The 16500-nt window shown below is 39.4% G+C and overlaps 1 protein-coding gene across 1 annotated transcript in view; it reads right to left on the bottom strand.

The window, feature by feature from the left end:
• LARS1 (leucyl-tRNA synthetase 1) overlaps positions 1-16187 on the bottom strand; it is a 62437-nt gene extending 46250 nt beyond the window's left edge. Inside the window, exons 1-7 of the mRNA XM_017872110.1 lie at positions 16107-16187; positions 12162-12299; positions 8287-8448; positions 5679-5791; positions 4382-4445; positions 3003-3070; positions 2676-2901 (exon numbers count right to left, since the gene is read on the bottom strand). Of these exons, the coding sequence (XP_017727599.1) occupies positions 2676-2901; positions 3003-3070; positions 4382-4445; positions 5679-5791; positions 8287-8448; positions 12162-12299; positions 16107-16118 (783 nt within the window). The 5' untranslated portion in view covers positions 16119-16187. The remainder of the gene's footprint in view (positions 1-2675; positions 2902-3002; positions 3071-4381; positions 4446-5678; positions 5792-8286; positions 8449-12161; positions 12300-16106) is intronic.
• Between the last annotated feature and the right edge of the window lie 313 nt (positions 16188-16500).

Here is a 16500-nt window from a genome sequence, read left to right on the forward strand (position 1 = left end):
CCTGGAAACAACTAAAGCTTTCAATGATAGAAAAAATGATTTAACAAAATATGTTACAGGAACAAGAATGAGTACTATATATCTATTTAAAACAGTAATTATGAAGACAAAGTAAAAGGATAGTTCTAATTTCACTTGAAAAAATCCTAAGGCCGGGCGCGGTGGCTCAAGCCTGTAATCCCAGCACTTTGGGAGGCCGAGACGGGCGGATCACGAGGTCAGGAGATCGAGACCATCCTGGCTAACACGGTGGAACCCCGTCTCTACTAAAAAATACAAAAAAAAAAAAACTAGCCGGGTGAGGTGGCGGGCGCCTGTAGTCCCAGCTACTCAGGAGGCTGAGGCAGGAGAATGGCGTGAACCCGGGAGGCGGAGCTTGTAGTGAGCTGAGATCCAGCCACTGCACTCCAGCCTGGGCGACAGAGCGAGACTCCGTCTCAAAAAAAAAAAAAAAAAGAAAAGAAAAAGAAAAAATCCTAAAGATTAAGCAATTTTAGACCCAGATTCTCAGATGGCAACAAAGAATTTGCAGCTGCTTGCTCTAGCTAAGGAACATGCTTTTCCTTTCCACATAATTCCCACCCATCCCATTTTATTCATATATATATACACATAACCTGCCTTTATAGAATTTGCAGTCATATGGATGATAGCTAAATATTATAGCTATTTTAAAGGTTGAAACTATTTTGCAATTTATAACATCCATGTCCCTCACTCCAGAATTTGCTCAAATTAACACGGAGAAAAGTTTAAGAATAGGAAAATATGTGTGTCCCTAATACTGTTCCCAAGAACTTCTCAGACAAAATTCCAATATTAGGAACTAAGGAGATGTGGCAGTGCTGCTTTTAACAGAAAGAGGCAGGAAACCATTCAAATGTCCATTAATAGAGAATGGTTAAGTAAATTGTGGTACAGCCAAACAATGAAATACTATGTAGCTATAAAAAACAAGAATAAAGAGGCCGGGCGCGGTGGCTCAAGCCTGTAATCCCAGCACTTTGGGAGGCCAAGACGGGCGGATCACGAGGTCAGGAGATCGAGACCATCCTGGCTAATACGGTGAAACCCCGCCTCTACTAAAGAATACAAAAAACTAGCCGGGCGACGAGGTGGGCGCCTGTAGTCCCAGCTACTTGGGAGGCGGAGGCAGGAGAATGGCGTAAACCCGGGAGGCGGAGCTTGCAGTGAGCTGAGATCCAGCCACCGCACTCCAGCCTGGGCGACAGAGCCAGACTCTGTCTCAAAAAAAAAAAAAAAAAGAATAAAGAAACTGTTTATGTACTGACAAAATGATTGCTAAGATATAAATCAAAAAGCAAGATGTGGTACAATGCATATAAAGCATACTGCCATTTGCGTAAAAACAGAGGGGCAAAGGGTATGTGCATATTCGCTTGTGTATACATGAAATATTTCCATGATACACAAGACATAGATATTACTAACTACCTCTAGAATGGGGAACTTTTGTATCTTTTTGTGTTTTTTGAATTTTGGGACTTGTAAATATATTGCAATCAAATCAAAAGAAAGTATAAAACAAGAAATAAAAGAGTTCAATTTAAAAGAACTGAGATGGTACTCTACTCACATTTTTCTTTTTAAAAAATTATTTAACATACTAAAGATCAGCATTCACTGAATGGAATTAAACACACTCAGAAATACTGATAATAAAGTAGATGCAGCCGGGTGCAGTGGCTCACGCCTGTAATCACTGCACTTTGGGAGGACGAGGCAGGTGCATCACCTGAGATCAGGAGTTCAAGCCCAGCCTGGCCAACATGATGAAACCCTGTCTCTACTAAAAACACAAAAAATTAGCTGGGCGTGGTGGCACACACCTGTAATCCCAGCTGCTCAGGAGGCTGAGGCAGGAGAATCGTTTGAACCCAGGAGGCGGAGGTTGCAGTGAGCTGAGATTGTGCCACTGAATACCAGCCTGGGCAATAAGAGCAAAACTGTCTACAAAAACAAATAAAAATAAAGTAGATGAGTTGTGTAACCATCCAGATTTAACTAATATCAACCAAGACTTTCTTCACACGAAAAAAAAACAAAAGCAGCTACAATTCCAAATTTAGTATTACCAGGAATTCAGGTAATAGTATTTTTAAAATAATATAATCTCTAATGCAGCTATTAAATCTCTTGGGGAGGACTGCCTATATTTTCAACCAGATATTTACCGAGTTGAAACCTAAAATCAAATATGCTATCTTCATGATACAGCCATACAATGAATATTACACAACAATAAAAAAAGAACTACTCCTACAACATGTATGAATCTCACAAACATAATGTTAAGCAAAAGAAGCCAGACACAAAACAGTCAGACTGTACAATTCCATTATGTAAAGTTCAAGAACAACAAATAATCTTTGGTGAAGTCAGAGCAGTGGTTACCTTTGGAGGAGAGAAGTGACTACTAACGATATGGACATGAGAGAGCCTTCTGGAGTGCTAAACTGTTCTATATCTTGATTTAGGTGGTGCTTACCTAAGTGTATACACATATGAAAATGCACCAAAATACACAAGACGTACACACTTTACTGCATGTACACCTCATTTTTTAAGGTTGTAATGCTCTTTTCTCAATATTCATTGTCGAAATTTTCCCTGAAATTTATGCATTAAAATAAAAAATCTGCCATCCAACTTACCTCCCCCATTAATTCCTTAACAACAGGCACCACACCATTGTCTTTGGTAAAGCCCTGGTATGACATATTCCTGGCTGCTCTTTGGGTACAGATGAATATATCACCATTCACCGTCTCAAATCCAATGTACTTCATATCAGGACGAACCCAACAATTTGTCTGCCCAAACATGGTCTCAGGTCTGAGAGTAGCAGCCACCAAGAAAATATTTTTACCTTTCAGGCCACTAAGAAAAAAAACAAATATTGATGTAAAAACATTTTGTCAACTCTGTAACAACTATCTGATGGTTCAGAAATGATGAAGCAATTCCTCTGGCAAACCTACCTTAATTTAGATGGGTATGGCTCAAGCACCTTCAGTTTGAGTAAAGTATATTCCTGAGGTCCAACACCCTAAGCAAATAAACGATACAAAAATTTGAAGGAAAAAAAGACTTGCCTTAAACCTGCTAATCTATGTGAGAGATCTGATTCAAATCCCTAAAATGGGTTCTTGTATTACTAATTTTTTTTTCCAGAGAAGAGGCTGCCAGTGGTGTGCTAACCATACCCACACAGAGAAGTCCAGTGTGTTAGGAGAGATTTGGAGTAATCACCCAAAACAGTGTTTGCCAAAATGAAGGTGAGAAGACACAATCAACACTAATTCCATCCCAGGGCATGTCCCACATAGTAGTCATCAAAGAAAGATACTGGACCAGAAGTCAGAGATAATGTGTGTTCTAAACTTAGTGTGCTCCCTTACTAATGGTTGAACCCAAGGTAGTCACAATCAGAGTCTCTAAGCCTTTCTTTCCTCATTGGTAAAATAAGGATGTTGTGCCGCAGACAGGACTGTCCTGAGGAACACATAAGAGAATGGATGAAAAATGCTTTGAAAAGTCTACAAAGGATTACTGAAATCTAGGATATTGCTGCCATTGGCTATATTAAAACTTTACTGGGTCTTCTTAAGTCTCTCAAATCTTTTAAAATTTTGATCAACTCTCACTTAGATAAGTTACATCAAAATTGAAGGCTGATTTTGAAAATATGTTCAAAGATGGTAGTAAAGAATGACACAATCATAGGGAATCATAAGTTCAGATGCTGACATTGTCATTGATTTTTACTGTGCCATGGATTTAGCCAAATCACTTACTCTTGATTTACTCAAGTATTTCAGAGAATAATGTTAATAATGTGTTCTACAAGAATGTAGAATGAACTTCTAGGCATGGCTAAAAGTACTTCGGAAATAAGTAAGAAGGCACATGATCAAAGCAAACATAAATGGAATCTGTGTACACCAAATCTTAGTCACATATCTCATTACCTTTCCCTGTGCTTTCTTTTTAGAGCTGTTTATTTTCCAGATGGTGCTTCACAACATTACCATGCATATAAATCACATTGAGAGCTCGTAAAAAGATTCCTGGGCCCCACCCCCAGAACTTTTGATTCAGCAATTTTGGGGTAAGGCTCAACAATGTGCGTTCCTGTAACAAACTGATGCAGCTGTCCTCAGATGACTCTCAGGATAGCTAGGTACTACACACAATACAGGTAGCTGTATTGATATCCTATCTCCTCTTCATACCCACCAGAGTATCAGGACAATATCCCTCAGCACTGCAAAGAAGTTATTTTTAGGTTTCTATTTCTTAAACTCTGTGGTCATATTAAGGATTACTATAATAGCTACTCTGTTTCACAAATAATCACCTCTCCAGTTTGTCTATCATGATCCATGCAAGGCTGTCCATCTTTTGGAGAATAAATGGTATACCTAAAAAATAAACAAAAAATGACAAATATTATTATACTATTCACATTTTATCCTAACATATTTGCCTATGTTGCACCTAATTTCTTACATGTCTTGTAACTAAAATTTCTGAGTAGATATCTGTATCTATTATGTGTATTCTTATGGTAGTTCCACTGTCAACCTACTTATTTAATGAAAGCTTTCTACCTTCGTCAAAGGTAATACCACTGGAAAATACACACTGACCCTGGCTTTGTGGTACTGAACAAAAGATTATAAAACATAAATTGACTTAACAAATGAAACTATCAAGGAAGTTGATCATGTAGACTAATCAAGGAAGGTAACTTATTTTCATTTCTTAAGTTATTTTCCTTGATTAATCTACATAATCAAGGAAGAATCTTAATTTATAGAACAAAATATAAAATAAAACACAAACAGGCCGGGTGCGGTGGCTCAAGCCTGTAATCTCAGCACTTTGGGAGGCCGAGACGGGCGGATCACGAGGTCAGGAGATCGAGACCATCTGGGCTAACACGGTGAAACCCTGTCTCTACTAAAAATACTAAAAAATACAAAAAACTAGCCGGGCGAGGTGGCAGGCGCCTGTAGTCCCAGCTGCTCGGGAGGCTGAGGCAGGAGAATGGCGTAAACCCGGGAGGCGGAGCTTGCAGTGAGCTGAGATCCGGCCACTGTACTCCAGCCTGGGCGACAGAGCGAGACTCCGTCTCAAAAAAAATAATAAAATAAAATAAAAAATAAAACACAAACAAAATGATTACTTTTCTTCTTGGTAGGGAATACTGAACAGAATCTTTAGTAAGATAATAAAAGTCCACACTCCCATTCTCCCTGGTCATATCTTTCATAAACACGAAGCAGCCCAGAGAAATTAAGACACCGGTAAGGAAAAAAGGAAATCAAAGGATACAAAATAATAGAAACAAAGTATTTTCAAAACAGAAACATAATGGAAAAAGAAGGCTACAAGGTGTTTATTTATTCACGTAAGCACTCCTCCTGCCCCATCTTCCCAAGCAGCTAGGACTACAGGTGCATGCCACCATGCCTGGCTAAATTTTTTTATACAGAGAAAGATGCGGTCTTGTTTTGTTGCCCAGACTGCTCTCAAACTCCTGGTCTCAAGCAATCCCCTCACCTCAGTTTCCCAAAGCACTGGGATTATACGCATGAACCTCCATGCCCAACTGATTTTTGCTTTATTATGCTCAAGTACAACAAACTTACCGCTTCCCAAATTTAATTTTGTTTCTTTCTCTTAATGTTAAAAATTGCCATCTGACAAATGAATCGTAGTAAGGATTAACATCAGTGGTGATGAAGGAACGACGCCAGTCTACCTATAAAAGGAAAATTTTAAAAGGCAATTATTGAGAAATACACAAATTTTGCTTGAATAAGAAATCCTATGAATCAATTATTTACTCTTCTTAGAATCAGATCAACTATTAAAAAAATATTTTCCAAGTTCCACTATTAAAAGTATATCACAATTATTACCTTAATTTACTTAATTAAAGTATGTTTTTAAACATATACATTTACATATTAACAAACATACAGAAGCTATAATAAATTAAGAAGAAACATTTAATCCTACCTTTATGTATTCCTAAATATTCAAGTTAAACTTGGGCTTCTTCATATTCTTTGTTCATATTCTTTGAATAAAGCTCCTTTCTACTACTTGTTAATATGTCAATATACATTCCAATTCAACAAACAGTAAAGTATCCAACAAACAGTAAAGACCCATAAGCAATGTTAGGTTCTCGTCGAAAAATAACAGTACTAATTCTTTAGTGGCATACAGGGGAAATATATTATTCTAAAGTTAAGAGTTGGTCCAAATCTCATATAATCACACAAATATACAGACATTTCTGGGAGATATTGTGGCTTTGGTTATAAACCAACACAACAAAACAAGTCACACAAATTTTTTTATTTCCCAAGGCATATATGTTATATTTATACTATATTGAATTATATTAAGTGTACAATAAACATATTTTAAAAGACAATGTATATACCTTAATTTTAAAATATCTCATTGCTAGGCCAGGCGCGGTGGCTTAAGCATGTAATCCCAGCACTTTGGGAGGCCGAGACGGGCGGATCACGAGGTCAGGAGATCGAGACCATCCTGGCTCACACAGTGAAACACCGTCTCTATTAAAAAATACAAAAAACTAGCCGGGTGAGGTGGTGGGTGCCTGTAGTCCCAGCTACTCGGGAGGCTGAGGCAGGAGAATGGCGTAAACCTGGGAGGCGGAGCTTGCAGTGAGCTGAGATCCGGCCACTGCACTCCAGCCTGGGTGACAGAGCGAGACTACATCTCAAAAAAAAAAAAAAAAAAAACCTCATTGCTATAAAATGCTAATAATCATCTGAGCCTTCAGTGAGTTGTAATCTTTGTGCTGGTGGAGAGTCTTGCCTCAAAGTTGACGGCTGCTGACTGATCAAAGAAGTGGCTATTGAAGGTTGTGATGGCTATGGCAATTTCTTAAACTAACACAACAATGAAGTTTGCCACATCCCTTGACTCTTCCTTTCACAAAAGATTTCTCTGTAGCATGTGATGCTGTTTGATAGCACTTTACTCATAATAGAACTTTCAAAATTGGGAGTGGGCCAGGCATGGTGGCTCACACCTGTAATTCCAGCACTTTGGGAGGCCAAGGCAGGCGGATCACTTGACGTCAGGAGTTTGACACCCGCCTGGCCAACATGGTGAAAACCCTGTCTCTACTAAAAATACAAAACTTAGCCAGGCATGTTGGCAGATGCCTGTAATCCCAGCTACTAGGGAGGCTGAGGCAGAAGAATAGCTTAAACCCAGGAGGCAGAGGTTGCAGTGAGCCGAGATCACGCCACTGCACTACAGCCTGGGTGACAGAGTGAGACTCCATCTCAAAAAACAAAAACAAAAGGACTTTTCCTTGCGTTCACAAGGTGGCTGACTGGTCAAGAGGCCTAGCTTTTAGACTGTCTTGCCTTTCAACATGCCTTCCCCACTAAGCTTAATGATTTCTAGCTTTTTACTTAAAGTGAGAGACATGCGACTCTCCCTTTCACATAAAAGCCATTATAAAGTTAATAACTGGCTTCATTTCAAGATTGTTGTTTATTAGAAAACAAGGAAACCTGGCCAGGCGCAGTGGCTCCCGCCTGTAATCTGAGTACTTTGGGAGGCCGAGATGGGAGGATCGTGAGGTCAGGAGATCGAGACCATCTTGGCTAACACGGTAAAACCCCATCTCTACTAAAAATACAAAAAATTAGCCAGGCGTGGTGGTGGGCGCCTGTAGTCCCAGCTACTCGGGAGGCTGAGGCAGGAGAATGGCGTGAACCCGGGAGGCGGAGCTTGCAGTGAGGCGAGATCATACCACTGCACTCCAGCCTGGGCAACAGAGCGAGACTCTGCCTCAAAAAAAAGAAAAGAAAACAGGGAAACCCAAGGAGAGAAAGAAGGAAACAAGCCAGTCAGTGCAGCAGTCAGAATACAAACATTTACCAATTAAGTTTGCCATCTTATATGGGTATAGTGCGTGGCAACCCAAAACAAATAGGATAATAACATCAAAGATCACTGAATATAGATCACCATAACAGATAATAAAGTTTGAAATACTAAAATAATTGCCAGAATGTGACATGAAGCAAGCAAATACTGTTGGAAAAATGGTGCCACTAGACTTGCTCAACACAGAGCTGCCACAAATCCTCAATTGGTAAAAAAAAAAATCAGTTCCTGGAAAGCACAATAAAGCAAAAGCACAATAAAAAAGCACATACTTGTAAATGCTTTCCTCGTATTTCTTTATAGACATACCTTCAAACCCATTCTCTTTAAATCCTGAATAGCCAGTGGCGGGAAATAATCAAGCCAATGTTCTGCTTCAGAAAATTTTACTATCTCTGTATCAGACAGACCAAGGGATTTCATAATGCCCCACTGGTATTTAGAAGATCCAGCTTTAGCAGCAGCTTTACTCTGAAAATAATGGAGAAAAATAAACTCGATCAAAGAATAACCAACACTCCAATGACCCAAGATATTAAAAAAAAAAAAAAAAAGGAAAACCAAAAAATTGCCTAACATCCAGGACCACAGTAATTTTAATAATCCCATTTGGTAATTTTTTTACATTCTAAAATAATGCTGATACAGCAGAACACTGCAGGAATTAGTTGTACTACTTAGTCTGTCAAACTGTATAGCCAAGATATCAGTCAAGAAACTGGCACCAACTAAATGGAGGGCAACATAAAGAACTACCCATCATGAAGTTAAGATCTCAGTAACAAACCTTGTTTCTTTTATCCTCACACCACGTTTACCTTATTTACCTATATAGAGGCTACTCACAGGCTGGGCACAGTAGCTGACGCCTGTAATCCCAGCACTTTGGGAGGCCGAGGAGGACGGATCACGAGGTCAGGAGATCGAGACCATCCTGGCTAACACAGTGAAACCCCGTCTCTACTAAAAATACAAAAAATTATCCGGACGTGGTGGCGGGCGCCTGAAGTCCCAGCTACTCGGGGGACTGAGGCAGGAGAATGGCGTGAACCCGGGAGGCGGAGCTTGCAGTGAGCCGAGATCCCGCCACTGCACTCCAGCCTGGGCGACAGAGCAAGACTCCGTCTCAAAAAAAAAAAGACTTTCCTCCTTTTCCAAAAATTATGAATATCAAAAAGACAACCAAATGCCAGAAGTTGAAGGTAGGAAATTTGGTTAAACTGTAACACTATAATAAGGCAGCATAAGAAAATGCTGGGGCTGCCAGACGTGCTCTATATGACACTGTGCTGGTAGAAATATGACTGCAGGCATTTTCAAACCTACAGAATTATACACCACAAAGAGGAAATTTTGGACCAGGCACAGTAGCTCACACCTGTAATCCCAGCACTTTGGGAGGCCGAGGCGGGCGGATCACGAGGTCAGGTCTTGGAGACCACCCTGGCCAATGTGGTGAAACCCCGTCTCTACTAAAAATACGAAAATTAGCCGGGCATGGTGGTGAGCACCTGTAATCCCAGCCACTCTGCTGAAGCAGGAGAATCGCTTGAACCAAGAGGCGGAGGTTTCAGTGAGCTGAGACTGTGCCTCTGTACTCCAGCCGAGGCGACAGAGAGAGACTCCATCTCAAACAACAACAACAACAACAACAACAATAATAATAATACAAAAATTAGCTGGGCGTGGTGGCACACGCCTGTAATCCCAGCTATTTGGGAGACTAAAACATGAGAATTGCTTGAACCCAGGAGGCAGAGGTTGCAGTGAGCCAAGACTGTGCCACTGTACTCCAGCCTGGGTGACAGAGCAAGACTATATCTTGAAAAAAACAAAAAAAAAGTAAATGTTATGGTATGTAAATTTTTTAACCAGGATGTTGGAGGAACCTAAGGAGGAATGCAGACTGTGACAAATCTATCTAACTGCATTACAAATATATTATATAACCACACTCAAGGGGAAGGGAAGAAAGGAGCTGATCTAGGCAGTTTTGGAAAACAGTGTGATTAGATTCTAAAGATAAAAAGAATTACACACAAACACTGTACTTTAGTCAGTAAAACTATTTCTCCCAGGGGTATAGGCTGGCAATTATGAAACTACTTTACTAGTAGTCTAGGATTGAACAAATAAATATACTATAGGTAATGAGAGCCAAGTGTCTCACTGTTGTAGTAAGAAGGGAAATAAACCAAGGGAAAATGCTAGAATGAGACCCATGGTGCTAAAACGGAGCCAGGGGTATCAATATGAACTTACTTTTTAAATAAACATTCAAATAGATAAAGAAATTAAAACAGATGTGTATGCATGGCTTAGCAGACATAAATATATTTCCTTGCTCTTTCCACTGAGAGTACCTAGAAGCAGTGATACCCCAGGTAATGAGCACACCCAGCACTCAGACCTTAGTTTCTGAATACCATTCTTCAATAAAAGAAACCTTGGAGAAGCGGTTGATTCCTTGGTTGAATCGTGGAAAATAAAAGATAAGCCTGGAACAGCTTGTGACACCATAAAGTAAGAAAGTGCTTTGAGAGGCCGGGCGCGGTGGCTCAAGCCTGTAATCCCAGCACTTTGGGAGGCCGAGACGGGCGGATCACGAGGTCAGGAGATCGAGACCATCCTGGCGAACACGGTGAAACCCCGTCTCTACTAAAAAATACAAAAAACTAGCCGGGCGAGGTGGCGGGCGCCTGTAGTCCCAGCTACTCGGAGGCTGAGGCAGGAGAATGGCATAAACCCGGGAGGCGGAGCTTGCAGTGAGCTGAGAACCGGCCACTGCACTCCAGCCCGGGCGACAGAGCGAGACTCCGTCTCAAAAAAAAAAAAAAAAAAAAAAAAAAAAGCTTTTGAAAAAAAAAAAAAGAAAGTGCTTTGAACAAAGGAAGATGAGGGAATGTCTAACGGACCCAGGAGCCAAGCTAAAAAAACTCCCAATGGCCAAAGCTAAAACAATTTATTTACTCTAGCTTTATTCCAATAAAAAAGAACAATTTGACAACCAATTATGGTGTTGTTAACAACCACACACACACACATACACACACACACAAAAAAACAAACCAATAGCCAGGCACAGTGGTACAAGCCTATATAGTTCCAGCTACTCAGGAGACTGAGGTGAGAAGACAGCTTGAGCCCCGGAGCCGAAGGCCAGCAACATAGTGAGACTCCATCTCTTAAAAAACAAAAAGCTCAATGGTATTGATTTATAACCTAAAGAATAAAGTAAATATCCATGAATCCATATGACATAGAAAGGACAGAATAAGTAAGTGGGGGAGAAAAGACAGCTCTTCCTTTCAGAAGAATTATAGATAATAAATGTAAAGAGAACGAGGGAAATGGAAAATGACGATTAGAAGACTACAGTAATAACTGTTGTAGGCAAGATCCACTGATGAATGCTAAAATTAATGAGCAAATATTTGAAAAGAAACACAGTATTATTTCCATGGCCTCAAAAGATTTCTCCCAAAATATATATTAATTATAAAAACAAAAATGAAATCTTTACAGGAGAAAAACCTGGCAGACACCATCTTAACCAAATGATCAATGTTAACATCACCAATAATAAGACATATCAGTATCATATAGTCCCTAATGTTTCAGAAGGACAAATTACCTCTCTAATAGTCTTCCTCCAAATCAATAACCTCAATCTAACGATGAGAAAGCATTGAACAAACTCAAACTGAGGCATAATCTATAATTATCTGACCAGTATTCGTTAAAAGTATAAAGGTCATGGAAGAAAATGAAAGACAGAAAAGATTAAGGAAACATAGTAAGGACACATAACAACTAACTGCAGTGTGGGATCCTGGATTGGACATTGGAAGAGAAAAGGACATTAGTGAAAACACTGGTAAAATCCAAAAAGTCTAGAAAATACTACTGTACTAATGGTAATTCCTTAATTTGAAAAATAGTATCATAGTTATATAAGATGTAACATCTCTATACTATCTTGCAGTTCTTCTGTATATCTAAAATTACTTCAAAAAAGAGGAAAAAGGCAATAGGAAGTCAGAAAGATAATTGTTTGCTTTGATACTTTAAAAAAATTATCTAGTACATTTTATGTGTTGGGCACTGTGCTAGTACTGGGAATGCACATATAAATCAGAAAAATATAAAACTTCAACCAACGTAAATATCAACCACTATCAAACCTTTTTTCCTTTAGCTTTATCCTTAATTATTATATCTTCTGTTTTAACATTTGTTTCTTCCTCTTCCTCTTCTTCGTCTGGAAAATCCGGGGGGCAACCATACAGCTCTATTTCTCTTTTCAACTTATCAGCACATGCCTACAACGAACATTAGAGATAATAAAGTTCAAAATTCAAGGTAGACACAATTTCAGTTCTTTATTGTTTTATTGCCAACTAAAATTGATTCTGAAATTTTTTGCAATACCTTGATACATATGTGGCTCCACTACAGAAAACTGAAACGAAGCCTGGGAGCAGTGGCTCACACCTATAATCCCAGCACTTTGGGAGGCCAAGGCAAGCAGATCACTTGTCAAGAGTTCGAGACCAGCCTGGCCAACACGATGTCTCTACTACATATAAAAATTAGCTGGGCATGGTAGCACATGCCTGTAATCCCAGCTACTCAGGAGGTTGAGGTGAGAGGATCGCTTAAACCCAGGAGGCAGAGGGTGCAGTGAGCCGAGATTACACCACTGCACTCTAGCCTGGGCGACAAAGCAAGAATAAGCCCCATGTCTCAAAATAAATAAATAAAGGTAGGCCTTTATTTTATTATAAAAACATAATATACATAATATACAGGCGCGGTGGCTCAAGCCTGTAATCCCAGCACTTTGGGAGGCCGAGACGGGCGGATCACGAGGTCAGGAGGTCGAGACCATCCTGGCTAATACGGTGAAACCCCGTCTCTACTAAAAACTACAAAAAACTAGCCGGGCGAGGTGGCAGGCGCCTGTAGTCCCAGCTACTTGGGAGGCTGAGGCAGGAGAATAGCATGAACCCGGGGGGCGGAGCTTGCAGTGAGCTGAGATCTGGCCACTGCACTCCAGCCTGGGCGACACAGCGACACTCCGTCTCAAAAAAAAAATAATAAAAAATAAAAATAAAGGTATAAATCATGTACCTCAAAATTCACTAATTTATAAATTAGTATTTTTTTATAAATTAGTATTTTACCTCATTTACTCACATTTATTCAACACCCAGAATATTCAGTATAGTATATTATATACTGTATATGTTAGATATATAAAGATATAGGAAACATAATGTGTTATCATTTTGGATAACATTAATAACATTGTTTCTCAATTTAAAGATTACTGTCACATATACTCTATTAGTTATCATCACAAGCCTACCAAGTAGATAGGATAGGCTTTAAGTCAGAAAACAGAGATGAAGTGATTTACCTTAAGGTATACATACAGCTAGCAAAGTTACAGACTTAACCCTGGACTTTCCACTCTAGCTCTTATCAATTATACCACAATGAGTCCACTGTCAAAAACAAAGATGACACCAAGTAAACGCTGTTAAAGTTATGAGAAAATAAGAAATACAGAAGTAAAAAAATTTTTAATGGAAAAGTCTCTTCTATCTAGAAGAATTTCAACCACTAATACAATAATAAAAACAGGCAAGGATGTTTAAAGGATGCTAAAACCACTGGGTTATTGAGTAACAGGACATTCAGAGGCTCTCAAAGTGTTATCCTATAGATTACTTTTTAATTTCTTTCTTTTTTTTTTGAGATGGAATTTTACTCTTGTTGCCCAGACTGGAGTGCAATGGCGCAGTTTGGGCTCACTGCAACCCCTACCTCCCGGGTTCAAGCGATTCTCCTACCACAGCCTCCAAAGTAGCTGGAATTACAGGCGCACGCCACCACACCTGGCTAATTTTTTTACTTTTAGTAGAGATGGGGTTTCACCACGTTGGCCAGGCTGGTTTCAAACTCCTGACCTCATGTGATCCTCCCACCTCAGCCTCCCGAATGCTGGGATTACAGGCGTGAGCCACCGTGCCTAGCCTTACTTTTTAATTTTATAGGAGGAAAAGTCACCTTTAGAATGAGGAAACCTGGCAGGATTAACTTAATTTCACTAAAATGGGACAAATTGCCATTTTATATGCTTTTGAGGTGATACAATGCGAAGTTTACACCTCAACAATGAAGTATTCTTGTCAAAATATTTAGCCCAACCCTAATCATGAAAAAACAATCAGAAAACTCATATCATGGGACATTCTACAAAATAACTAGCTTAGACTTCAAAAACATCAGTATCACGAAAAACTACAAAATAGTGAAAAGAATGGATTACAAGATGCAATGTGTGCTCCACAAAATAAAAAGTGAAAAACAGCAGAGCATGGTGGCTCATGCCTATAATCCCAGCGCTTTGGGAAGCCAAGGTAGGCGGATCACTTGAGGCCGGGAGTTCGAGAGCAGCCTGCCCAATATGGTGAAATCCTATTTCCACTAAAACCACAAAAAATTAGCCAGGCGTGGCAGCAGGCACCTGTAATCCCAGATATTCAGGAGGCTGAGGCAAGAGAATCACTTGAACCTGGGAGGCAGAGGTGAGCCAAGATCGCACTCCCCACCACTGCACTCCAGACTGAGTAACAGAGCAAGAATCCATCTCAAAAAAAAAAAAAAAAAAAAAAGGGAAAAACAGAAGGAAAGGACATTTTGAGTCTACAGAAATTTGACTACAGAATTAGATGAAGATGGTAATATAATATCAATGTTGAATTTCTTGGAGGGGATAACAGGACTCTGATAATGTAGAAGAATGCCCTTATTCTCAGAATACATGCTGAAATATTTAGCAACGACATGTCATGATGTCTGCAACTTTCTTTCAAAAGTTCACAGAAAAAGAGAGAGAAGGGGGAGAAGGCCAGGCGTGGTGGAACACACCTATAATCCCAGCACTTTGGGAGGCCAAGGTGGGTGGATTACCTGAGGTCAGGAGTTTGAAACCAGCCTGGCCAACATGGGAAAACCCCGTCTGTACTAAAAGTACAACAGTGCACTCCAGCCTGGGTGACGAAGCAAGACTCCAACTCAAAAAAAAATTTTTTTTAATTTAAAAAAAGAAGAAAGAGAGAGAGAGAGAAGCACGCATGCAAGCATGTGTGCTGAGAGACAGAACTAAAACAAATATGGCAAACGTTAATACTTTGTAACTACAGGTGAAGGGTGGAGGGTGTTCATTGTACTACCATTCCACCTTTTCTGTAGGACTGATGTTCTTTAAAATAAAAGGTTGGAGAAGGCCGGGCATGGTGGCTCATGCTTGTAATCCCAATACTTCGGAAGGCCGAGGTGGGTGGATCAACTGAGGTCAGGAGTTCCAGACCAGCCTAGCCAACACGGTGAAACCTCATCTCTACTAAAAATATAAAAATTAGCCAGGCGTGGTAGTGGGTGCCTGTAATCCCAGCTACTCCAGAGGTTGAGGCAGAAGAATCGCTTGAACCTGGGAGAAGGAGTTTGCAGTGAGCCAAGATCACACCACTGTATTGCAGCCTGGACGACAAAAGCAAAACTCCGTTTCAAAAAATAAATAAATAAAGTAAAATAAAATAAAATGTTGGAGAATAAAAAGAAACAGGACTTAAATTTCCTAATCCTATTATATAAGGGAATCCTTTCAATTCTATTTTTCTTTCCTGTTCTTCATTGAGAATTATTTGTATTACAAACTTAACACGAATGAAGATATTTGCAAAAATGATCAAAATACAATACAACCGTTTATTATTTTATGCCGGCATCTTACATATGTCACAAGTGCACAATGGCTGTACATTTTTCCTTTTAGTAAAATAGAATCAGTTATTACCTAATTGTAATACAGACATAAATATACAAGGCAACCAAAAGACATTGAAATCACTTAGTGATCACTTAGACCATAATGGATGCCCTTTATTTAAGCACCTCTTCAAATGTTATTTTTAAATAAATTTTCACTATAATAAATTCAACTCATTTCATACTTTAATGCAGCAATACTTGAAAATCCTATTTTAAGCTCTTGAATTGGGTATTACTATTAGATCCAAACTAAAAAGAGTAGAAACCAATCTTATTAGCAATCTTACCTTAATAGGCATTCCAGTACAGTGCAGGCCAAAGGGAAACAGACAACATTTTCCTTTCAGTCGCTGGTACCCTACAGCAAACTACAGAAATAAAATCAAATTTAAATTGCAAATATAAATGCCAAATACAAAATGTGAACTTTTCACACAAAAAAATTAGTTTAGTTTTCTTCTTCACATCTTCCTTTGGAACCCCAGTTAGATTTTAGGCATTCCAAAACTCACCAATCTAGGAATTACTTTTGAATATGCATACATGCCCAGACCCTTGCACACGTACACACACGGCACAAGAAAATTAAATATAAAAGTTAAATTACTTAAATGGGCCGGGCGCAGTGGCTCATGCCTGTAATCCCAGCACTTTCAGAGGCTGAGGCTGGTGCATCACAAG

This window comes from Rhinopithecus bieti, unplaced genomic scaffold (genome assembly GCF_001698545.2).
Source record: "Rhinopithecus bieti isolate Rb0 unplaced genomic scaffold, ASM169854v2 scaffold_757, whole genome shotgun sequence".
Taxonomy (NCBI): Eukaryota; Metazoa; Chordata; class Mammalia; order Primates; family Cercopithecidae; genus Rhinopithecus; species Rhinopithecus bieti.